The sequence below is a fragment of the Hemicordylus capensis genome, chromosome 1, assembly GCF_027244095.1.
Source record: "Hemicordylus capensis ecotype Gifberg chromosome 1, rHemCap1.1.pri, whole genome shotgun sequence".
Taxonomy (NCBI): Eukaryota; Metazoa; Chordata; class Lepidosauria; order Squamata; family Cordylidae; genus Hemicordylus; species Hemicordylus capensis.
The window spans coordinates 294,646,640-294,671,742 of NC_069657.1; the positions used below are offsets into that span (position 1 = coordinate 294,646,640).

The 25,103-nt window shown below is 43.5% G+C and overlaps 1 protein-coding gene across 2 annotated transcripts; it reads right to left on the minus strand.

Annotated features, from left to right (window-relative positions):
* Nucleotides 1-3,076: 3,076 nt before the first annotated feature.
* LOC128340755 (glutathione S-transferase 3-like) lies at nt 3,077-24,966 on the minus strand. Of its 2 annotated transcripts, none has more exons than XM_053286348.1 (7): nt 24,853-24,966; nt 12,821-12,927; nt 10,866-10,917; nt 9,802-9,934; nt 8,867-9,008; nt 5,142-5,273; nt 3,077-3,888 (listed from the first exon to the last, which is right to left on the minus strand). In XM_053286348.1, the coding sequence occupies exons 2-7, from the start codon at nt 12,905-12,907 to the stop codon at nt 3,745-3,747; spliced, it is 690 nt and encodes a 229-aa protein (XP_053142323.1). In that variant the 5' UTR covers nt 12,908-12,927; nt 24,853-24,966; the 3' UTR covers nt 3,077-3,744. The 2 variants fall into 2 exon arrangements, with proteins under 2 accessions (XP_053142323.1, XP_053142322.1); XM_053286347.1 differs by having other exon boundaries at nt 24,802-24,950.
* Between the last annotated feature and the right edge of the window lie 137 nt (nt 24,967-25,103).

A 25,103-nucleotide genomic window follows, 5' to 3' on the forward strand; every position in this document is an offset into this window, starting at 1 on the left:
TTATTTCCTCTATTCCCCACCACCACCGGAATAGCCACCCCACAGTCAGTGGACACACCACCTGTCTCCCCATCCCCAGAAAAACCAAGACACATCTGGAAAAACCAAGGATTCAATAACAGAAGCCAAAAAATATCACCAGGCCCTCACCCTTGTTGCCCCCCGAAGTGGCTCCCTCAAAGAGGCAACCCCCTTTGGTGTAACCCCTTCGGTGGAGAGTCCGCCACCACAGGGCTGCAGTCCTTTTATAAGCCCAGAAGGATGGTTAATCTAAGCAGCTGACCCTCAGGAACTGCTGACTCACCCCCTCTGCAATTGCAATTAAATCAGTAGTGCGATAACTGCTTTTAGAATTGGCTATTGTACAGTGACTTCTTCAGTGTGTGATAATAAGTTTTACAGAATACTACTGTTATAGTGGTCATTGCAGGGGAGTGGTGGCTGAGGCAGTTTTGCAACCACACACACACACACACACACACACACACACAAGCGTAAAGCCACATGCAGATCACCACATGACAACTGCATGATCACATATTTTGTTGCATGTACATATTGTGGAACTCAGCCACATTCTCACTGAGGCTATTCTCACGATTGCCCAAAATTGGGCTAAGGGAGCCTAGCCTGCTTTGGGGCAATCGTGTGCTGCAACGGGAGCCACATGGCTCCCGGCAGCAAACTTTGCTAAGTACCCCTCCCCTTAGACGAAGTTAATGGAGCAAGCGCTGTGTTAACTTCATCTTTTTGTTCGCGTGTTGCTGTGGCGCATGGCAACACATGAGTAGACCCCCATCAGGGAGGCTGCAAGCAGCGAACTCATATGGGGCATCCTGGAATTTCTGGGGGCTGCGCGGCCCCCGATCCACAGAGCCGGCAGTCATGTGGACAGCCAATTCGGCTGCCCAGGGCTGCCTTCTGATCATCTGTGGGGAGAGCGGGCTAAGCTTCTTCCGCAGACCTGGAAGAAGCTCTTCTCACTGATCATGAGAAGAGCTTCACTGTGTGCAACATGGATATGAATGCAGCAAGTTTACAAGAATGTGCAGTCATGGCATTTGGCTAGCTGAATACAAATTGCATGACTCCTACACGGAACATTTTTTATAATGTACATGAAAAACTAAACACTCACAAGGCCCAAGTCATTGAATGGTGAAAACCCCATATTGGCTTTGTCTACTGTCCCATCCCAGACTCGGTATTTTCAGTACAAGACATCAACCCCAGTCAGGGCTTGTGAGATCGCGATGTGCATGTGTGTTCCTAATGTTGTGTTCATTGTCACGTGGGAGGGGGCCCTAGGGAGCGTGATGCTCCCTGCCTCTCCCCGCCACTTGAAGTATAAGCACTACTCTTTAAAACTCATGTGTTAGTACTGCAGTACAAACCAAATTCACAGCACATAGGACAGGCTCCTGTGTATTTTTGTTATATATTGAAAACAGATGACCACCATGTATTTTATAAGCATCCCTTCAAAACTGTATTAAATATAAGGAAGCAAATTCTGTCAAATCTGTTCAGTTCTGCTTAAAACTACTGATTCCTTTTCTTAGCTCTACATTGTGAAATATATCCTCTATACTAGCCGACCTGCACAGAGCATCTGCGCGCTCTTTGAGGCCTGCTGTTCCCCTCTCCTGCCCCACTCTCTCTTACCCTTCCCTCTCTCCAGGCCATTCTGCCACCTCCGCCTCCCAGCAGCCAGCCGAAGCTGCCACCTCTGGCCGTTTTGTGGCCCGCCGCCACCATTTTTTCTTTCCCCTCAACTCTCGCCCAAGACCAGAACTCTCACAATCTGTTGCGAGAGTTCCACCGCCAAATTCAGGACACGCATGCCGGCTAAAACAATTAATTATATAGATTTCTTTTGTAAAGTTTGCTGTCAAGTCGGTGTCGACACCTGTTGGCTACAGAGCCCTGTGATTGTCCTTGGTAGAATACAGGAAGTGTTTACCATTGCAATCCCCGTGCAGTATGAGATGATGCCTTTCAGCATCTTTCTATATTGTTGCTGCCCAATATAGGTGTTTCCCTTAGTCTAGGAAATATACCAGCAGTGATTCGAACCGGCAACCTCTGGCTTGCTAGTCAAGTCATTTCCCTGCTGCGCCATTTTGTACAGCATGTAAATGGCAGTGTATAAATTCAAGAGCCACTATGTGTAGTGGTTAGAGCAAACTCAGACAAGTGAGGTCTGGGTTCATCCCAACTCAACCATGACACTTATTGTGTGACCTTGGACCAGTCACTCTCTCTCAATCTAGGCTAACCTCGCAAGGTTGTTGTGAATATAAAAATGGGAAGGGTAACCTTGTATGTCACCCTTGGCTCTTTGAAAGCAGAGTGGAATGAAGAGGTTGCACATACTTATTCTGTGGATATTTTCTCATTTCTAATGTGGTGGTGAAATTAATTAAGAATAAGCTCTTAAAGTCTAGCCATGAAAATATCTTGGGAAAGTAAAATTTCAAAGTCAAGTTCTTCTCTTCAGAATTCCTGCTGAAAGTTTCTTCCCATAGTTTTGTAGTTTTTGAAGCTTCTTATGGGAAATGCCACCAGATGGCAGGAGTCAGCTGCAGTTTGAGTGACTGCCCTGTAACTGGAAGGTTGCTTGCTTCCATCCAGACCTTTATTAAACTCAAAGCTCAATTATAAACAAAGAAATTATTTATCCTACTGCACTGAAATAAGACTCTGCATCAGTGATTTCCTGTCTTCTATTTAATGTAGGAGTGCGGGGAAAATAGCTGGGAGTGCTTTTTGTTTTCCTGGCGAGGTCCATGTGCTGCTAATCTGCCTAAGAGACAATTATACAGCAAAATGGGAGAGTTAACAGATAGCCTTGGAGACCTTTGCCCAGAGTAAATATGACTTGAGTGGAGAAGTTCTCAGCCTGTAAAAAAGTTAGCTCCCTCTCAAATTGTAAGGAGGTTCACACAATAGCGTGGGATAAACTCTGAAATTCAGCATTAACTCCATTATACTCGCACCTGTATTTTCCAAAAAGCGTTCTCATACACTAATGACAATAATAGGAAAACATAAGAGTCAAGTGTTTATACTGTGCCAGAGTAAAAATAGTTTATTAGGAGCAGAAATAAAGTCTTCTACGTTGTGATAGCAGTAGTCAGTACAGGAAAACAATTCTGCACAACTGATATTACAAATAGATATTAACTTGTGTATGATAATAGGATATAAACAAAAGTTTTGCTGATAGATATCAGATGCCTGGCAGTTTAAGTTTACTCATAAGCATATTCCAATTTCAGATAGGGATTTGCTTGCAAATAATTGTCACTTCTAATATCTTCTTCCCCAAAAATGTAAGATTTCTGTCTGAGCTTACAACTACCAGTAAGTAAAGCTTGTCTGAAACACAGAACTTTTCAATTCCAGACATTTTTTCCAGTAAACTGCTTCTGTTGACAGAACAGTTATCTGATCTCCTCTTTAAAGTTTGTTTCATCTACCTAGCTGGAAAAAAACTTTACCAAAACAGAATACACAGAGTAAATATGACTTTTAAAATAAGTGTAGGAAGAAAAGTCAAAACAGCTGCTCATAATCAAGTTCTTGTATAGTGTTATTTTGCTAGGGATTACTATTCACATCTACCTGCTTTCACCAGTAATTAATGTAACAGCACATGTTTTATGGCACAAAAGCCTCTCACAGCATTCATGATTAGGCACCAATACTTGTGGCTCGGATGGACGACTTCACTTAGCCCCCCTAATTTGGTTTCACTTCATGATACATCTGGAGTACTCTTCTCACAGTTTCCACATATTTATCACCTGGTACAGGTTTCCTCTGGCTTCCTGGTTCCAGAAACTTCTTAATTGTGGGAATGTTGCTGATCCTTGCTTTAAAAGCCTAAAAGGGGCAGTGGGAGTGGGGTAGAATGAGAGAAATAAAATACAGATATGAGCACCACCAAACCAGTATATTTTGTGGAGTCCATTTGTGGAAGTAGGTGCTTGCTTACAAAGGTTTATAGTACACAAGAATCTGCCCTCTAGAAACAGGGATCCTCAACGTTGGGCCCCCAGATGTTATTGGACGTCAACTCCCATAATCCCCAGGCCCAGTGGCCTTTGGCTGGGGATTATGGGAGTTGAAGTCCAAGAACATCTGGGGGCCCAACGTTGAGGATCCCTGCTCTAGAATGCCTGCTTATATAGCCATGTCCTGTCAACAGTCATTCAAGAGAATAGGTTTATAAGATACACATACATCATATATTTACTCAGTTATGAATAATGAAATGACCTCAGGCAGCAGAGGTGTCAAAAGGGTCTCTGCCAATACAGCAGAGACCAAAGGGTGTCTGCTGTTGTGAATGAGACATCTATGCCATTTCAGAATTCAGTAAGGGGAGGAACACTGAGCCACTCTGTACACAAAACTAGCATGCGCAGGAACTCCTGAAACCCAGTTACATCTAGGACTGTATCCTAACTAGTGCAAGTGAAAAGCAGCATGCACAGCCAGCTCTTCTGCTTGCTGAGGTGCTTCCACCCAACTCTGGGCAATTTCCTTGCCCCACTGCATATGCTTCCTCCCTCCATTCTCAAGGGTCCCTGACCCTCAGGAGGGTTTTTCTGTGTTTTTGAACACCCTTAGGTGTTCAAGGGTGGAGAACATGCATCTATACAAGTTAAGCTACAGACCCTTGGCTTGAAACTGTGCATGTGATGCACGCACTCTCTCCCTCTCTCTCACACACCCCCCAAATGCCCCCTTCCGTCTAAACAGAACTCCTGCTTATATCTTCAGAACATCTGTTGTGACCATTGTGAGTTCTCTTTATTTGAATTACATAAATATGTAACTTGAGATTTTTAAAATTAAACTTTGTACATAGCCTAGAGATGTGCATATCAGGTGGTATGAAACTATAACAAACAAACATCTTAACCCCCCCATCTCACTTTTATTGTATAGTTAAAGAAACAGTACAAACACCACCTGTGGATAAGAACTCCACTATTAGATGCTTATCTATCATGCACAATTTTCTAGAATAAGTTTCCATAGAAGCCCATTTGTTTGCAACTCTGGAAAGAGGGGCAAAGGACTTTAGGAAAACAGTAATGTAACTAATATTGCATTTGGTTTTCTCATACCTGCAGCTGTGGGAACTCTGCCAGAATACTGGAGGATTTTTCTTCTACTGCTAAAATAGCTTCAATCAGTTGTATGTCTGCCCAGCTGAATTGGTTGCCAACAAGAAAATCTTGTCCATGATCTTTCAGTACCTGCAACACACAATGTTAGTCCAACTCTAAGCCTCTGATTTCTTAGGATTCATTGAAAGCCACTCTGGGGGCATGTTGTCCAACATCTATGCCCAGTATTACTAAAGATATTAGTATCACAATTCTTACAACCCCCTTGCAATTCTGCTGAAGGAGAACAAACCACTTGTTCAGTATATGTAGAAGCAAGCAACTTATCAATGATTATTCTGAGACAGTAGAAGTATTCCACTAGTCTTCTCTGAACACTGAATGATAAATCAGCAAAGCAGAGAAACACAAAATGTCTCCATTTGTATTAGGCCTGGCTTACGTATCAAGCAGAAGGAGGTGCAGAGTTCTGAAGTGGCAGATAGACTGTATTGCTTCAGATGCTCATGTTTTTGAATGTAAAATTGGTCCCAATAACTAAGCAAACTAGTGCATTAGGGAGAAAGGTTTTGTCCCCCACACTTCCTGCTGTGTTAGTTTTATACTTGCAGGGTGTTTTTCATGTGGGGAACACTGGAAAGTGTGGTGCAGTCTAGTCTGCCATCTCACTTTCATCTAATTCTGCTGAATGTGTAGTTAATTTCGCTGCATTCTATAAAGTGTGACAGGAGGTTCTGTAAATACAGACTTGTATGAATACACTTTATTAGTTATTGCAATCCTATCATGATAGGCAATATAAACTGTCCTGTGTGACATAATGGTAGTCAGCCTACACTAACCAGGTTGTAAACCCCTCTGAATATGGCTACAGTTCATAAGATCGTTAACCACAAGGCTGGAATGCCACAATGGGTAGAAAGAGCTGCGCACACATTTACATCTTAACCTTTCATCAAAGATCTGAAGGCATACACTAATCACTGATTTACAGCATACACCGATTACTCCCTTTTATCTTCACAACAGCCCTATGGTTGTTGTGAAGGTTAGGCTAAGAGAGCACAACTGGCCCAAGGTCATCCATTGAGCTTCATGGCTCAAGGGGAATTTGAACACAGCTCTCCCCTAGTCCTAGTCCAATTCTCTACCCCACACGGTAACCTCACTCACATACACCCTCCTTACAAGCTTTAGGTTATGCACTGGGCAAAATTGTTCTAGGCATAACTTAGATGAAAACTTCAGAGGAGCAAGGTCTGCTGGGAAGATACTAAAGGCCACTTCTCACAACACAGTAATGTTCCTGCATGCCATTCAAGTTAGAACTCTGTTTAAAATGAAAGGATGTTGCAACTCTTCTCACAACAGGCATGTATGCCAAGGTTCAAAAAATAGCTGGCTCAGCAGGTCAATAAAATCTTGAATTGAAACTGGCTGTCAGGCACATCATTAGCTCAGTTTTTTTCATCTTAGCACAGTTCTAGTCAGTAGCTCTTCTGCTTCAGCTAGAAATTCTCTTGCCTTGTAGTCTGTGGAAGCCTTTACAGGACCACTTGATTAGGCTTTCAAGATTATTATGTGTTAATTTGTTAAAAGCCAAAGAATACTAAAAAGCAGTCAATCTGTGCTTTATTGACTACAGAAAAGCCTTTGATTGTGTTGGTCATGTCAAGTTGTGGAATATCCTTAGGAAAACGGGCGTCCCAGAGCATCTCATTGTTCTCATGAGGTACCTATACACAGGACAGGAAGCCACAGTCCAGAAGGAACATGGTGAAACAGACTGGTTCCAGATCAGCAAAGTAGTAAGACAAGGCTGTATACTTTCTCCTTATTTATTCAACTTATATGCTGAACATATATGAGGGAAGCTGGACTGGAAGACGAGCATGGTTTTCAAGTTGGAGGAAGAAACATCAATAACCTGCGCTGATGATGACACCACTCTGATAGCTGAGAATGTGGGTGATCTGCAAGCTCTAGTAGTGAAAGTCAAGGAGCACAGTGAAAAAAACAGGACTATGACTAAATGTAAAGAAGACTAAACTAATGACAACAGGTATAGCAACCAGAATTGACAATGAAGACATTGAAGTGGTGGATAGATTCTGCCTTTTAGGATCAACTGTCAACAGTAAAGGATTCAGCAGTCAAGAAATAGGCCACAGACTAGTGGTAGGGCTGCAAAGAAGGTCTTGGAAGGATATTAAATGCCATGACGTGTCTATACCTACAAAGATTAGAATCGCTCGGACCATGTCTTTTCTCATGACATGCTATGGATGCGAAAACTGGACTTTGAAGAAGCAAGACAGAAACAGTATTGATGCTCAGAACTTTAGTGCTGGAGAAGACTTTTGAGGATACCATGAAGAGCGGGGGGGGCACACACACAAGTGGATCATAGAACAAATCAATCCAGAATTTTTACTCGAGGCACAAATGACTAGGCTCAAACTATCATACTTGGGACTCATTATGCAAAGACCCAGCATTCCTTTGAAAAGTCCATAATGCTGGGGAAAGCTGAAGGAAAAAGAAGAGGATGACCAGAAGCAAGGTGGATGGACTCAATTGGAACAGCAATTAATGCACCACTGAAAAACTAAGGAAGTGCATGGAACATGGAACATGTGCATGGAACATGCAGGAGAGCTGGTCTTGTGGTAGCAAGCATGACTTGTCCCCATAGCTAAGCAGGGTCTGCCCTGGTTGCATCTGAATGGGAGACTTGATGTGTGAGCACTGCAAGATATTTCCCTCAGGAGATGAAGCCACTCTGGGAAGAGCAGAAGGTTTCAAGTTCCCTTCCTGGCTTCTCCAAGATAGGGCTGAGAGAGATTCCTGCCTGCAACCTTGGAGAAGCCGCTGCCAATCTGTGAAGACAATACTGAGCTAGTTAGACCAATGGTCTGACTCAGTATATGGCAGCTCCCTATGTTCCTAACTGGCGATGGCTGGTTCAACAGCGGGTGGGGTGTTACCTTTGAGAAAGGAGGGTGCTCTTACCCACCCACCCCCACACTGTGATTAAAAATGGTCCCACAGAGTGGCAGTGTACCTCTTGCCGCCCCAGTGCGTGTCGGACCAGAAGTATCTGGTACACATGAGGTGTGTACATGTGCGCAACAGGCAGCAAGGAGATACTCTGCCACCCTGTGAGACAGTTTTTAATCACAGAGCTGGTAGGGGAAACGTGTCGCGTGGCGGTGGGGAGAGCACCCTCCTTTCTCCTTAAAGGTAACCCCATCCTCCTGCTGCTGAGCTGGCCGAACCACCAGACCTTCGTACCAGTTCGGAGGTCCATAAAAGGGCCTCCGAACTGGTTCATGCACATCCCTATGAGAGACCTAAAAGGCCAAGTTGGAGACAGATCATTCTGGAGAGAATCTGCATTGTTGCTAAGAGTTGACCCTGACTTGACAGCACTTGATCAGTTACATTCGTCGTCTATCTTTCTTCCATTATTGGAAGAGGCACCAGCCAGACGTAGAACTGCTTCACTTCAGTAAGATGGCTGCATCACACATCCTTAGACGACACCCCAGTCCATATACACAGCAGGAAACCCTGACCAGTCAACTTACCCAGGCAGATGTATGCATCTTTCACATGCACTTTAAGAAATATGTGCAGCATTTGACCTCCTCATGTTACGAGTTAAAAACTTAACTTGTGAAGCAGCCCATGTCATAATTGTCATCACTGTCTAGTATTACCTTCTCATAGACGGGGAAGTATCTCTTTGTTGCTTTCTCAGTGATGGTGGCAAGCTGCTTCTCCTTATCCTCAGGCGATAAGAAAGGGAACATCAGAATAAACTGCATTAGATCAGCTATTCCTTCCACATACGTGTCAATCCTAAGGCGACATAATACAGTGGTCACTAGAATTGTTTACAAAGTTGTCCGTTTAAAAAGTTATCTAGGTAGAAACACACTTTCTTCCCTATGCCATTATAAGTGGTCTCTCTTTGAGTCACTAAGGTCTACAGAGTGGGAAAAGGAATTTCTCCAGTCCTAATCACCACAGATAGATCAGAATTTCACCTTCAACTCTTGTTCTCCATGCTGACTATTTCAAGAGTTATTTCAAAGAAAAGTAAGCTTTACTTGGATAAACAGGCTTTGCTCTGGCATGCACATTCACCTGCTCTGAAGGGAAGCATTTGCAGCCTAGGGTAAGCAAGGTATTTCAGTCACTAATATCTCTTTGGAAGGTAAATGCTGCATGTCACCATGCCTTCAGTGAGAGACAATATAGTGTAGACGTAAGGCAACAGGCTGCAATTCCATACCAGTTTAGCTCACTTGGCTGCTTTCAGAAACCTTCCATCCCCTTTGGAAAGTGATTGCTAATTCCAAACTCAAAGAAGGTTCTGTGGGTTTAATAGCCATGTACATGGGAGAAGCCACACCTACTAAACTACTCCATGCCAGATGGACCAGCACTGGCAACTTTACTCTTGAAGACACACACACACACACACACACACACACACACACACACACACACACACAGTCTTTCCCATTTTGTTTGGATCAAGGGATTCCACTATTGGCATCCCATTACCAAGTACATTATATTAAAGGCACAAGAGTCACAGAAAACTGGTCTCTAGCTTTAGGTTAGTTAAGTGTATTAGGTACAATACAGTGCTCTCTCCTTCAGGTCCTTCCCACAGAGGTTGTATTTTGCTGCAATATAGTGGAGGATGGCTCGTGTCTGCACCATCTTCATCCCATCAATTTCCACCATGGGCACTTGCTGGAAGAGGAGGGACCCATCTTTTGGAGGAGAGAAAGACACCCCAAAAACAAAATTACTACCCTGGAAATGAAAGACAGTACAATCTGAAGTTATTTGAGTTGTGCTCAGGGGAATGGATGGGGCCCCAATATAAGGAAGTGGTTCACTACAGCACAGAGCCAGATTCCACAGATACCCACAAAAAATATACTACGCCCTGAGCTTAGGCAAATGTGAAGCTATTTTCCCCAGGATTACTATCACATGGCTACATGATTTTCAGGTGACAAACAGTGGTCTCTTTCAGCCATCCACAGAGATTTTAAGTAGTACTTAAAGAGAAGAATTATCTTCTCTCCAAATACAGGGCCAATTCATAAGTTACAGAAAATGTATCCCTGCATTGCTAGTGTGTCAACCATGTCTTTTCTGTAACATTCAAATAGGATGCGTGTTAGCTCAGAGGCAGCATTCACAATCTTCAAAGCCATGGAAACTCAAGGGTTCAGGTACTCCACCTCTCCTCATGCACTTGGAATCAATCAGTTGCTTCTCATTTAGTACAAACCCGGATTTGTTATTACATCCAGACAAGCCAACTGTGGGTGGCATCTAGAGCTGAACTCACAAGGAAACAGCCTCTTGACCCCCCTAAAAGCCATCCCAGAGGGACCCTCAGCAAGAGAGCTTAGACTGTGGTATGGGTGGCTGCAGGGTGAACCCTGAAAGTGGGTGGAGGCACCTTTTGCAAATGAGGCTCTGATACCCAGTTCAACACTCCTGATTCTGCAGTGCTGGATACCTAATGTTTATCACAATTTCATGTTTGTGGGGATGCACCAGAGGTACTCAACAATTGGTTATTTACACATGACTACACAAGACTTTCTTTGTAGCTCAATAGTCCTTCCTTGCCAAGCTGTTTGGCTTAAGTCTGGCCAAATATTTGCAGTTTCAAAATCGACATACCTTGAAGAAGCTTCTCATATTGCTCTCTTGTCTCCAAAAATTCCTCTTCAAACTACGAGACAGAAAGGTATACAAGGAATTGCTTCAGAGTTCTAGAACCCAAATCGTAACTGAATGTGATTCAAGGGCAAGCAGCCTTGAGCTTTATTGCATAAAGACAGGCAAATCTAAGCTGTAAGTATTTCAAAATGTAACTAAACCATTTCCTATCAAGGTTTGTGCATTTCAGTACTGAGGCAGATTTTCACAGCTGGTGAAATACAAAGAAAGCCTGGCCACTTCCAATGAGATGTTCCTTTCCTCAGTTTTAAGGAGTTTTTAGCTGACTTTTATGTAACAATTTTACAAGGTTAGAAAAATAGCCATCTGTCCCACTTGGTTACCCAAATGTCCTGAAATCCAATTTTTTCGCCAACTAAGAATGTTGATATGATTTAATCTATGCTAGCTCTGTAAACTGTAAAATCTGATGGTAAAAAAAAAAGAAGAAGGTTAAAAAGAAGTACTTTCTTTTTAAAAGGATACTCAGTTTAAATTTACCAGTCTGGCCCAAGTAGTTTACAGTGATTAAAAACTGTAATTTACCAGTCTGGGCACTTTTGCATGCAAAGAATGTTCCTGACCATTGAAATCTTTTGCATTTTGTGCCCCTTATTGCTAGATGATCCCATCATTATTATGGGAGCCTAGTTCCCCATAAAGGAATAGGTTTGAATAGCAAGATAGACTTCTGTATCTTCCACACAAGGCCCAGATGTGCGCCATTGCCAATTGAGGAAGGATCACTGAACACTGGGATTTTATATTCATACGAAATCATAAAGAGGGGCAAACAAAAAAGACAGTGGAGTGATTCTGACTATCGTCGAGAGTGGGTGGGGAGGAGCTGCTTTTAACCCACCTTCTCCCCCCACCCCAGACAAGTACAAGCCACGCTCCCAAACAAGCACGAGCTGTGCTCCTGCAGCACTGAGCTCCTGGGGCCAGGATTCCACATCCAAGCCCCTGGAAATCCCACAATGTACCACACAAGTGTGTGGTATATTGTGGAGATCCAGCTGGTGATGGCTGGGAGCAGCTAACACTTGCACACAAGCAGTTAGCCCAAGTTAAGGGCACACTCACACCCTTAACCTGAGCCTTAATAGGTGGGTTTGCTGCTGTGCTGCCGGGATCGACATGGATCCCAGCGGTTCTCAAGGGCAGCCAATCGCAGGCCTTGCTTGCTTGTGAGAACAGCCTCAGTGTTCTCCATCTTACAAAAACCTCAAAAAACGTACAAGAGATATAAGCCTGTTTGTTTCTCTTCAGAAAGAGTTTGTATAGGATTTAGAAAGAACAGAGGGAGCCATCAGGAATGTGGTTTATTTCCTGTGTGGGCATATAGAGGCAGGGCCGGAATGGGGGAATTGGGAGGGCTATGTAATGTTTCTGGGGAGGGTGCCGGGTTTTGAGCAGAATGGGTACTTAAGGGTGGGAGTATTCATTGCTGCCAAGTGGGGTGGGGTGCCCCACAGGTGGGTCGCACCAGGAATATGCCCTGTTGCCCTGTGGGCCAGTCCAAGCCTGTACACAGGTATAGGAGAAAACACTGTTCCAAATCATACGCTAAAATGGAGTGTCGACTGACTGGCAGAAAGTTTCCAACATTGTACATGTGGCAAAATAGGTGCCTGTACACCCATGCCACTAGTGTACCCCTGTAGGGGGAGGAAAACCCCTTTATGAAACAGCCCCAAGAAATCTGGGGCAGGACAACATTCAGTTGTATAGATTTCAGAATTTATGAAGCATTTCCTTTTGAGACATTTTTGCCACAAGCCACAGCACTGAACCAATACAAAGGTGTCCTTCCCAATGATAAAGCCATACAATATGTAGTTTTATCTCATTTGCCAAGTAGTCACCCACCCCACCACAAAATTTTCTGTGCTAGAAGACAAGAATGAACACACCTCCACACCAGCTGCTGCCAACAGCCATCTTATTGGCTCCATTTTGCCTCTTCCATCAAAGTAGTACAGCTTGGGCTTTTCAGACATGATTTCAGATTTTTGGTCTCCTGAAACACAAACAGCACACAGACATAACACTCTTCTCTGTGCAAGAGTTAGCATAGAGTCCTGACAGACACAGCAGAATAAAATGAACATGATTTAGGGAAATGTTTCACCAAGTACAGGTATTGTGTCAAAAAACAGCTTTGATTATTTATTTATTTATTTATTTATTTAATGCCCCACCCAAACTTATGTCTCTGGGCAGCTACCAACAATTAAAACACATATAAAAGTTAAAACAGTTAAACATATAACACATATGAAGTTATGACCTCCTCAGATGACCTCAATGGACAGTGGGGTTTGTAGCGAAGAAGATGCTCTCTTAAATACCCAGGATCTAAGCTGTTTAGGGCTTTATAAGTTATAACTAGCACTTTGTATTTTGCCCTGAAACCTATCGGCAGTGTAACTCCATCAGCAAAGGAGTAATGTGGTCTCTCCGAGATGACCCAGAGACCAACCTGGCTGCTGCATTCTGAACCAACTGAAGTTTCCGGACTACGTACAAAGGCAGCCCCACGTAGAGCACATTACAGAAGTCAAGTTTGGAGGTTACCAACAAATGTACCACTGTTTTGAGGTCATTGATCTCGAGAAATGGACACAGCTGGTGTATCAGCCAGAGCCGGATAGAAAGCACCCCTGGCCACTGCCTCAACCTGAGAAACCAAGGAGAAGTGTGGATCCAGGAGTACTCCCAGACTGCAGATCTGTTCCTTTTGGGGAAGTGTGACCCCATCTAGAACAGGTAGATCAAAATCATCTCTGGAGTTCTGACCCCGCACAATATGTACCTTCGTCTTCTCTGGATTCAGCTTCAGTTTATTCTCCCTCATCCAGCCCATTACTGCTTCCAGGCAGGCATTTAGGGAGGATATGCCATCACCTGAAGAAGCTGACATGGAGAAGTAGATCTGGGTGTCATCAGCGTACTGGTAACACCCAGCTCCAAATCCCTTGATGATCTCTCCCAGCGGTTTCATGTAGATGTTAAAAAACATTGGAGAGAGTATGGAGCCTTGAGGGACACCATACTTAAGCTCAGATTTTGAAGAGCAACAGTCTCCAATCTACACCATCTGGAACCTGTCTGAGAGGTAGGAGCGGAACCACTGTAAAACAGTGCCTCCCACCCCCAACCCCCTCAGATGCTCCAGAAGGATACTATGGTTGATAGTATCGAAAGCCGCTGAGAGGTCCAAGAGGACCAACAGAGTCAAACTCCCTCTGTCAATTCCCAATTGGAGATCATCCATCGGGCCGACCAAGGCAGTCTCCACCCCATAGCCCGCCCGAAAGCCAGTTTGAAATGGGTCTAGATAATCAGTTTCCTCCAAGGCCATCTGGAGCTGAGAGGCCACCACCCTCTCAATTACCTTGTCCAGCCACGGGAGATTGGAGACAGGCCTATAATTGCTCAACTCTGAGGGATCTAATGCAGGCTTCTTTAGAGGAGGTCTAATGATTGCCTCCTTAAGACAATAAGGCATCCTGCCCTCCCTCAGAGAAGCATTTATGATTCCTACCAGGCCACCTACAACAGCCTCCCTGCTAGATAGAATAAACCATGTTGGACAAGGGTCAAGAGAACAAGTGGTAGGCCTCACCGCTCCAAGCAGCTTGTCCACATCCTCAGGAGTCACAAACTGAAATTGATCTAGTCGAATCGTATAAGAGGAATTGTTGGGACACCTCCAATTCAGATATCAAATTAATTGTGGAGTCTCCATCTAAGTCGGCCCGAATCCAAGAGATTTTGTCTGTGAAAAATTCATTAAACACATCACAGCGGGTGACTGAGGCTTCTAAATTCTGGTTCAAGGGAGGGGGGGCAGATACTAGCTCCCTCACAACTCTGAACAACTCTGCTGGACATGAACTTGCAGAAGCAATACGGACAGAAAAGAACTGCTTCTTTGCCGCACGTATTGCCTGAGCACAGATCTTTAAGTGTGCTCTATGTCGCAATCTGTCAGATTTGAGTCAAGTCTTTCTCCACTTGTGCTCCAGTCACCTACCTTGCTGCTTCAGCCCCCGTAGATCTTCCGTATACCAAGAGGCCAATTCTGAAGCGGGTTGGAGGGCACACTTAGGAGCAATCGTGTCTACTGCCCTGGTGAGCAAGTTGTTCCAATTCTCAACCAGGTCATCAACAGGATCACCGGCAAAACCAACAATGAATCCTTCCAAGGCTTCTTGGAATCCTGCTGGATCCAATAACCTCTTTGGGCGGACCATTCTAATAGGCCCCTCGCCCCTGCGGAGGTCGAAAGTGGTTGTAATCCCAAATTTAAGATAATTAAGATGTGCAGATGGATCCCTTAAGGTTCTTCTGGTATTATTCCCCACTATCCACCCTGATTTAAAAAACACCACCGAACCACCAAAACATATAGTTAGAAAGCATTCCGAAAGAATGCAAGAGCATGTGTTTTCTTGAAATTTAAATATAGTATGGCTGCCATGAAAACTACTCAGAATAGCCTCATTGAAATTAAGATAACTTGTCCTTTTAGTTTCAATGGGACTCTTTTTTGTAGTTTCCCCTCATGTCAGCCACTGCTAGCATAAATATTTCATAATATTTACCCTATCATCTCCATTAAAAAGGTCACCAAAATGGGAGTAATAGAGCACCATTTTTTTTACCATTAAGAAAATAGACAGTAATTTACAAAGGCTACCTAGCAGAGCTGCAGTGTGAACAAAGTCCTCTCTTAGAAAGGTATTCAATAGCCATCATTTCTTTCAGCATGTATCTTTTATTGCTTCCTAAATGAATAAGGTCCTTGAAGAGTACACTAGCAGCATTAAGGCAAGCTGACACTACATGCCAAGCCACATAGTGTGTTTATGCACTATGTATAAATTATTGCATTGATACCATTACAGTAAGCACACCGGTCCCATTTTGCAGCTGAAGAACACAGAGGTAATAAATGACTATCCCTGGCATAGTGGCAGACATCCAGACCAGTAATGTGTATGGCAGAAAGCATGAGCAATGGGATGAACTTAAGAACAGCCCTGCTGGATCAGGCCCATGGCCTATGCAGTCTAGCATCCCATTTCACACAGTAGTCCACCAGATGCCTCTGAGAAGCCCACAGGCAAGAGCTGAGGGCAGGCCCTCTCTTGCTATTGCTCCCCTGAAATTGGTATTTAGAGGTATTTTGCCTCCGAGGCTGGAGGTGGCTTATCGCCACCATACTAATAACCATTGATAGACCTGTCTGTGAATTTGTCTAAGCCCCTTTTATAGTCATCCAAGCTAGTGGCCTTCACCACATTCCATGGCAGAAAATTCCACATATTAATTATGTGCTGTGTGAAAAAGTACTTCCTTTTGTTAGTCCTAGATTTCTCAACCTTTAGTTTCATGGGATGACTCCTAGTTCTAGTGTTGTGAGAGGGAGACAAATTTTTCTCTCCACTCTCTCTACTCCATGCAGTTTTATACACCTCAATCATGTCTCTCCGTAGTCGCCACTTCTAAACTAAAAAGCCCCAGATACAGCAGCCTTGCCTCATAAGGAAGGTGGTCTGGGCCCCTGATCATCTTAGTTCCCTCTTCTGCACCTTTTCCAGTTCTACAATGTCCTTCTTTAGATATGGCAACCAGAACTGTTCACAGTAATCCAAACATGGCTGCACCATAGATTTGTATAAGGGCATTATAACATTAGCATTTTTTAAAATTTTCAACTCCCTTCCTTATGATCAAATTTGCTTTTTCAAGCTGCCAGGCATTGAGTCTATGCTTTCAATGAGCTGTCTACTACAACCCCAAGATTGTTCTACAGGTCAATCACTGACAGCTCAGACCCCATCACTGTATATGTGAAATCGGGTGGGGGTTTTTTTGCCCCAATATGCATCACTGCTTACATTGAACTGCATTTGCCATGTTGTTGCCCACTCACCCAGTTTGGAGAGATCCTTTTGGAGATCCTCCCAATTGGTTCTGGATTTCACTACCCTAAATAGTTTAATGTCATCTGCAAATCTGGCCACTTCACTCGTTACCCCAACTTCTAGATCATTTATGGTCTGTGTGGGGGTGATTTTGCCTCCCACTGCAGCCATGCATACCTCCTAGGAATGTGTCCTTGAGGGTCTCACAACCCTCAGGGACAATTTTCAGAAGGCATACACAGAAGGAAGGGAGAAAAAATGACCCTCCACACAGCAAGCAAAAAATGTTCTTTAGTGCAGACATCATTAGCTTGGATTTATAGTATATATCACTTTTCAGCAAAAAGGTTCTCAAAGTGACTTACATAGAAAAAGTTAGAAGAATATTCCTAACCAGAAGCAAGAATCAAGTAGTAAGAATGACTGAGCATATCAGTCATGTTTCCCTTATCACTTGGCAACTGCGTCCTTAGAAGGAAAGGAACACTTCATATGAAAGTATTGCCCCTCTTTTTGGCACGCCATGTATAACTCTATATATGGGCAGAAAGTTGTCAAATCTCTCATGGTTATAGTACATGGCCATAGTATTCAGTATGTGCAGTTTGAAGCATAATGGCCCACCGATTGATCTTTAATGAATTCTTTTTTAAAAGTATTGGTCTATAAAACTGGTACTCCAAAATGTTAAGATAAGGCAAGGTAGCTTTCCAAAGAGATTGCTAGCAAAAGGGCAAGACTGGCAGTTGAGGAAGGATAATATTGGGATCTCTGTCCCTTTCCAGAAGCACTACGATTGGAAGGCAAGACTCAGGCCATTCGATAAAATGCATTGCAAATGGCCAGACTGATTTGTTACTACAAAGCAGCTCTCTCCTTCAGCCAGTTCCGAGTCAGGAAGGTTCGTTCTATGGCAACACTGTTTGCTTGGCCTCTAGCGAACTATGTTGCTAGTTGTTTGCAACAAAGTGTTCTTAATTATGACAGATCCAACAGAAATACAACCCAATAGAGATTTCCAGTCCCAACATTCCCAAGTTGCGTTAGACTTCATCCAACACGGCCAATGTCGGATCCAACAGCACAGTCAGACTGCCATGGCGGCAGAGCCCTAGCAGGTTGCCTCCCAGTCCCAGGACATGCTTAGAAAGAATGTTCAGAGGAAGAACCAAGCACACAATGCTCCTCCTCCACAAAGCCACTTTATAAGGGGGGGGAAATCTATTCTAGGAAAAGAAATGATAGTACTGTGGGAAAGGCTACTTTTCATTTCTGATGAGGAGGACTGGAAAGCTAAGAAAATACTTCCTTTACCCTAACTTCCCAGTCCCCTTCCCCCTGTTGGTTTGTAGAAGGTTCGAAGAACAGAGAATGGGAGCCAACAGCAAACACATCTCATTGGCATTTAACATTAAATGGAGGGAAGCTAACAAGATGCATTTAGAATAATAAGTTCCTTGCTTGCCTCAGTTTACATAGATAACTTTTGTTATCACATAACAATGGGATATAGTGCAAGAGAAATAAAAGCACTGTACAAAACAAAGTGCAGCTGCCCTCTAAACACTGGGAGGGTTGGGCTCCCCCTGGATAAGAGCATTAGCCCTGACCCCAAGACGTACAAATAGCAAGGCTGTTCTCACAAGCAACCTAACCCAGGGCAGCCCAGCCTGGGTTAAGCTGCACGTGCGCAGTGCTGGGATTGCTCCCGATACCAGTGCTCCCGCTCAGCCTAACCCCACTTTGTAGTCCGGCCTTTAGCAGAGATGAAGGGCATGAGTGTGCCCTTATCCTGGCTGCTGGAATTGTGTGCTATTTGAAGCCCGAGTGCAGAGACGGTGCCTAAAGCACCCCTCTCCTGGGGGATTCCCCAATGCACCACACACATCACATGGTGCATTGTGGGGTATCCGGAGATTGGGATGCGTCATCCTGGTCTTTGGAGATCCACACTAATTGGCACAGTGCAGATCTAGGAGTGTGGTCCATGCTCCAAGCAACATTTGTTTTATCACCTCAAGGCAGGAGGTAGGTGAAACTCTGCCTTTCTGCCCGTAGGTTGTGTGAATATGTTGCAAAGTACGTTGCAAACAGAAGTGAATGGAAAGTTTGCAGTGAGTGAGTGTGTGTGTGTGTGTGTGTGTGAGCATTGCTGCAGGACCAATGTTTGGGATTGGAGTGTGAAGCAATTTTACCACAAAGTTGCAGAAAACTATACTGGCAAGCTGAAAGAAAAAGCACAAAAAGATTTACCAGAATAAGCTTCCAAGTGAGCAGACATTAACTAGAAACCCAGTCTACTGTCTGCAGTCAGGCACGAAAAGCTATTTAAGGAGGTAGACATAAGGAACAGGAGTATACTGAGCATGTGCTCAGCCTGGGAATTTTGTTTCAGACCCACAACAGAGGTCACAGTCCTGTCACACAAGTCCACACTCCTGGTCCTCACTTCAGCGATCTTAACTTCAGTAGCTGAACTGGAAGGAAGCAGAACACAGAAGCCTTTTGGTTGCTAAACAACTGAGAGCTAAAATCCCTTACTGATCTACTGTAAATCAAAGAGATCTACCAATGCAGAGACAATTAATGCTAGTATGCCCTGATGGACCTTCTGCCCACACCTGCCACCTTAGCCATGCTTTTTTTTTTTGTTAGGGCACAGGACAGGATTCAGGAATGTATTACTATTTATCTTGAAATGTACAGAATGCAAACTGAAAGAGTAATCTCACTCTGTAGATCTTGTAAACCAGGGATTTATAAATTGTGGCAGGGGATGAAGAGAGTGATGGTTCAGAAACATCTGGGGTACCACAGGTTGGGAACCCTGGTATAAACCAATGCAACAGCATTGTACCGAGTCAGATTATCAATCCATCTACCCCAGTTTTGCCTACTTTGACAGGCAGTGAGATCATTCACACATTCAAAAAACAGTGTTCTACCCAGGTTTGGGAGCTGTATGCACTTCCAAATTTTGGTTGTGTGGAAGCAAGGTAGGAGGAAAACCTGGATAGCTTTTCCTCCTACCTTGCTTCCACACAACCAACTTCTATCCAGGTTTTTCTCCTATCTTGCTTCCACACAACTGAAATCTGGGAGTGTACACAGCTCCCAAACCTGGGTAGAACACCATTTTTGATTGTGTGAATGACCTCAGTACCTCTCCAAGGATTGTGGCAGAGATCTTTCCCAATCTCATTTTCAACAGAAGAAAAAAGGGATTGGACCTAGTTCCTTTTGCATGACAAGTACATGCTTTCCACTCAGCTGTGGCGTCTCTCCAAAGCATTCAAAGGGGCCTAGCACAGCTGGAGAAGCACCTAATCTCTTTGAACACATGGTCCCAAAGGCACAATCACTGCTACTGCTATAAGATCTTAACTTTTCTTTTTAGACCTCTGCTATATTCTGGGCATTGAAAATAAATGTCATTTCCCTCCCTCCTTAATGGGCTACTGGAAAATCTCAAATAGAAAATGATTTCATTCTAGAAGCCCAGGACAAATAGAATTTGAGCATCGTTAGCAATTTGTTCAAGATCAATGAGTTATATTCTTGTGAGTAGAGAAATAAAGCATCCAGTTAGTCTGTCTAGTCTTCAGCTGAAATAATCCTGGGAAAGTTGTGTTGGCACATAAACAATAGGCCACAGTGTCCTTTAATTAGCAGGGGGAAAGCAGCCTCTGAAAAACCTCGGAAGACAGCTGAACTACTGAAGAGAACTACTTACTGTATTAGTTAATGGGCAAGAGTGAAGGAAAGAAAAAGACGCCCCCCCAAAAAACCCAGACATCAAATTTCAACTGTTCATTGATAAGCCTGGAATGTAGATGAAGGTTAGCCAACCACATGCTCAATTATCCTATTCTGCAGGCTCATGTGGGGAGGGTGTAAGGAGAAAGCTACTGAAACAAAAAAGCCACTAGTTAAGACCTCCACTCCATGAAGATGGTAAACTGAGAAATTCAGTAATACGAACAGAGTTAATATCTAAAAATCTACTCCCCCTTCCATGAGAAAGTCATCAGTAACATCAGTGCTTTCTCCCTAGTAGGAGCACTTAACTCAGGATGTCAGCCAGTATCTCAGAGGCCAAGTGTGGGGACCCATCTACATAGTATTCTTATAGTTGCAATGACAAATACAGAGATCTAACTTGATTCCTCCAAGACTTTATAGCCTGTGACTATATAAAATGATTAAGAGGAAATGTTTTCAATCCTCCCCAGCAAAAGCTCCCAAGGTATAAGGGGGTAGAAAGGAGAGGCGGTTTCACCACTCTTGGAATGTTCTAGGTAGGCGGCACTGACCAACCCTTATCTTAGCTCCCTGTTCTTGGCACAAAGCACACTTTGTACCAGACAAGAGAAGCATGATCTGTATGTGATGCTCTCACATACAGGAGGTGGCTGCTTAAGATACAAGTTCTATAGTCTAGTTCAGTACCAGGGCTTGTGTGGTATACTCTATGGTAGGCTGGCTAAATAGGGTTATAAAATTGTGCATGGAATTAGATAAATAACTATCTCCCCTCCCCCATAATATGAGCTTGGGGTCACCCAATGGCAGTAGAATTAGGACAGAAGATCAAAAACATTTCTTAAAATGCATATTTAGTTTATCATTGTCATTAAACCAGGAGTGATGGTTAATGGTTTAGATAGCTTTAGAGGCGAACTGGATTCATCTTCCTTGAATTTTGTCAGTGATAGCTAAGCAGAACTTCCACATTCAGGGGAAGTAAACCACTGCATAGTGATTGCCTTTATGTCCTTCTAATGAGCTTCCTAGAGGCATTTAGTTGGCCACTGTCAGAAAGAGTGGACAGTCAGACTACTAGTGAGTAGTCCCACTGAAGTTAATGGAACAGGTTCCACCTTGTCCCACTAATTTCAACTGAACTACTCATGAGTAACTTCTTTGTACTTTGTTCTTGGTGACTTCTAAGCTTAAAATGCCCTCAACTCCTGTCTGTAGGCATCTGGTGGGCCATTGTATGAAACAGGATGTTGGACTAGATGGACCTTGGGCCTGATCCAGCAGGGCCATTCTTATGTTCTCATGAGTAGTTAATTAATTAATCATCATCATCATCATCATCATCATCATCATCCCACTCTTCCTCCAAGGAGCCCAGAGTGAGGTACATGGTCATGTTTGTTCTCACAACAACCCTGTGAGGTAGGTTTAGCCAGGGTAATGGTCTTATCAAGCAGGAGTTCTTTTATGTGGTTTCCAGATCAATACAGCACTGGTTGTGATTTAGGAACACATTTTCAGCAATATAGTAGTAGCTGAAGTGGTGGGGGGCAGTGTTCCCTCTAACAGGGATTCCTAGATGTTGACTACAACTCCCAGAATCCCCAGCTGCAATGGCTTTTTGCTTGGCTATTCTGGGAGTTGTAGTCAACAACATCTGGGAATCCCTGTTTGAGGGGTCACTGGTGGGGCTGGGGGAAGAGATAAAGAGAAATCTTTGAAAAAGGAAAGCAGTTAAATCAGTCAGGGGTACAAGATTTTGCATTGATGCATTTATCTTTCCCTAGATAGCACAGCCTTCGAGCCAACCAGCAGGGCAAGTCATTAATGTTATGCTCTTACAATTATCGGCTACAATTTGTGCTTTTTTTAATTTAAAGAAGGTCAGTTTCAGCTACAGAAGAGCATTCTGGAAGAGTGCCCTTCAAATGTTCAGATCTGGTGGGTGTTTAATCAAAGACAAAAGTCAGCAGCCAGGTTTCGAAATCCAGTTGTAGATATAAGCAAAGGATTTGAAGGCCACACAAGCTGGCAATATTTGATTTTCGCTTAAGAGCACTAGTTTATGTATCATAGATGCTTGTCCAAAATTAGTAAGAGGAGTTAAATGGCTTGACAGCCATGTGTCAGAGATGCTGTAGAAGTTTGCCACACTGGATGGGGGTGGCCTAGTAGACCTCCAAGGTCCCTTCAAACTCAAGCATTCTAGGATTCTAAAGCAGAACTGAAGTAGATGTCTCTCCACAACAGTAACCTTTGCTAGCATTTGAAGGTTTATATTATGCAGCCATTTTTGTGAAGCTAGTAGAAGAAATTGTACGTTGAACTAAAATGTTCTTTATTATAGTGGAGTATAAGCTACTTTTTCATTCTGTTGGAGAGTTTTGTGTAACACAACAGAAGAGCTTGAATACTCTTGTTTACTGTTAAATTTCTATACTGCCTTTCATTAAAACAATCTCAAGGCAATTCACACAAAACTCAATACAAGTCTACAAATATTACACAATTAAAATACTAGCTAAAATATAAAAATAAAGATCTAATTAAAAGATTTTTTTTAAAGCATGATATAACCATACAAGATACAAAGCAACAGTAACAGAAACAATCATATAAAAGCCTGGTTAAAGAGTCGAGATTTAATGTGCTTTCTAAAAACTGTGATGGAGGAGGAATAGTGGATGGCCACTGGAAGAGCATTCCAGAGTCTGGTAAGAACAGGGACAAAATAAAATACATGGTGACATGTGAGAAGCAGGGAATTTATGAAAAAATGAAAACAAAATGAAAAGCTTAAAGGATTGTTCAGAGGTGTGTGTGATTAAGCAGAAGATTAAGTGGCTCCCTCCAAGAAAAACTACTTTTCTATGCTCTCATTAACCTTGTTCCTCTATTCTTTTGCTCCAGTGTGCTTGTTGCATGTACTGAACAGAACACACACCCCCACACAAAATTTCATGTTCCACTAATTTAGATACACATTCAGAGATATGTGCACTGAAAGCATGAGAAAGCCACTGGTATACTTTAGAGCAGGGATTCTCAATGTGTGGGTCCCCCAGATGTTATTGGACTAGCTCCCATAATCCCCAGCCCCAGTGACCTTTGGTTGGGAATTATGGGAGTTGAAGTCCAATTACATCTGGGGACTCACACATGGAGAATCCCTGCTTTAGCGGGTGAGAGTGTGTGCAACGATAAAAGCAGTTGTAAATGCCTAATGAGGATTGGCACCTAGAGACAGGATACAGAACCTTTCCCCCTTGCTCTGCAGTCCCAACTAAATTGCATCCTAAAGCTTCAGGCCTGGTGCTAAGAGTAGCTTTGGGAGCATGATTTTTAGTCAGGACTGCAACATGAGGGGAAAGGTTTACAGTCTTCTCCCTGTGTGCAATGGTCCCTCCCAATCCTATTTGGACCCACAAGGCTATTAACTTGGCATGGCGTATTAACAAGGCTATTAACTTGGTATGCCAAGTCCACACAACACAGACTTGGCATACACTACCATAGGAACAAAATATACCAGTGGCTTTTCTCATGCTTTCAGAGCATGTGGGTCTGTGATTGCATATGTGGCACAAGAAACTTAACAGTGTTGCATGGTGGATGATAATCTATATAAGGCACAAGGCTATTTAAGCAAGATTTACGGGAACTACCATGCAAGACAGCTGCAGAATTGAAAATCTGGCAACACCATCTCTAATTCCAGGAAAGATTATTTAGAGCTGAAAGTAGAGGTTTGAGAGAGCACCACACCCACACCCTTTGAGAGGGCAACACACCCACCTACAGGGTCTGCACTACACGTTGAGCGTAACCACTTAAGGGCAGCAAAAATCGCCACCAAACCCACCTTAAGAGACCGCTGTGTGTGTGTGGTAGGTCTCTAGCCCCATGGTCACCACGGATAGGAGTGAGAACGGAACCTTGTAACGCCACAAAGACACAATTTTGTGTTCTTTGCAAACTACTCCCTTCGCCCAGAATTCTGAGAACCCTCATGCTAAGACTGTGTTCAAGAAAGCAAGCCCCACTTTTTCAACCCCGTTATGGACCGACCACGGACTGACCCCGTTATCCTTACGTGGGGGCGCTACCATCCCTCCCTGTCCCAATACTTTCCCTGCTGCTGCTGCCAGAAGTTTGCAAGCAGAGAAGTACTGCACAACCCGTCAGACCTTTCTTACCTTGCATGTGCACACAGCCCTGCCACAAATCACAACACACGAATAACCCACCTCAAGCACCTCCCGGGTCGAACACTCCACAGCCTAAGAACCCACAAGGGGCTCCAACTCTTCTCCTATTTTGAGCAGCGAGAAAAGGGCGTGGAGAAGCTGAGGGAACCAACCAGTAATAAGATACTAATTTGCATTCGCCCAGAGCCTTTCGGGAAGAAGGATCAAAGCATTTCGCGAACAAGGATTGGGATGGGGGCGAAGAAATAGTTTTTTGTTTCACATTATCCATTGCGAAGGTGTGTTATTTC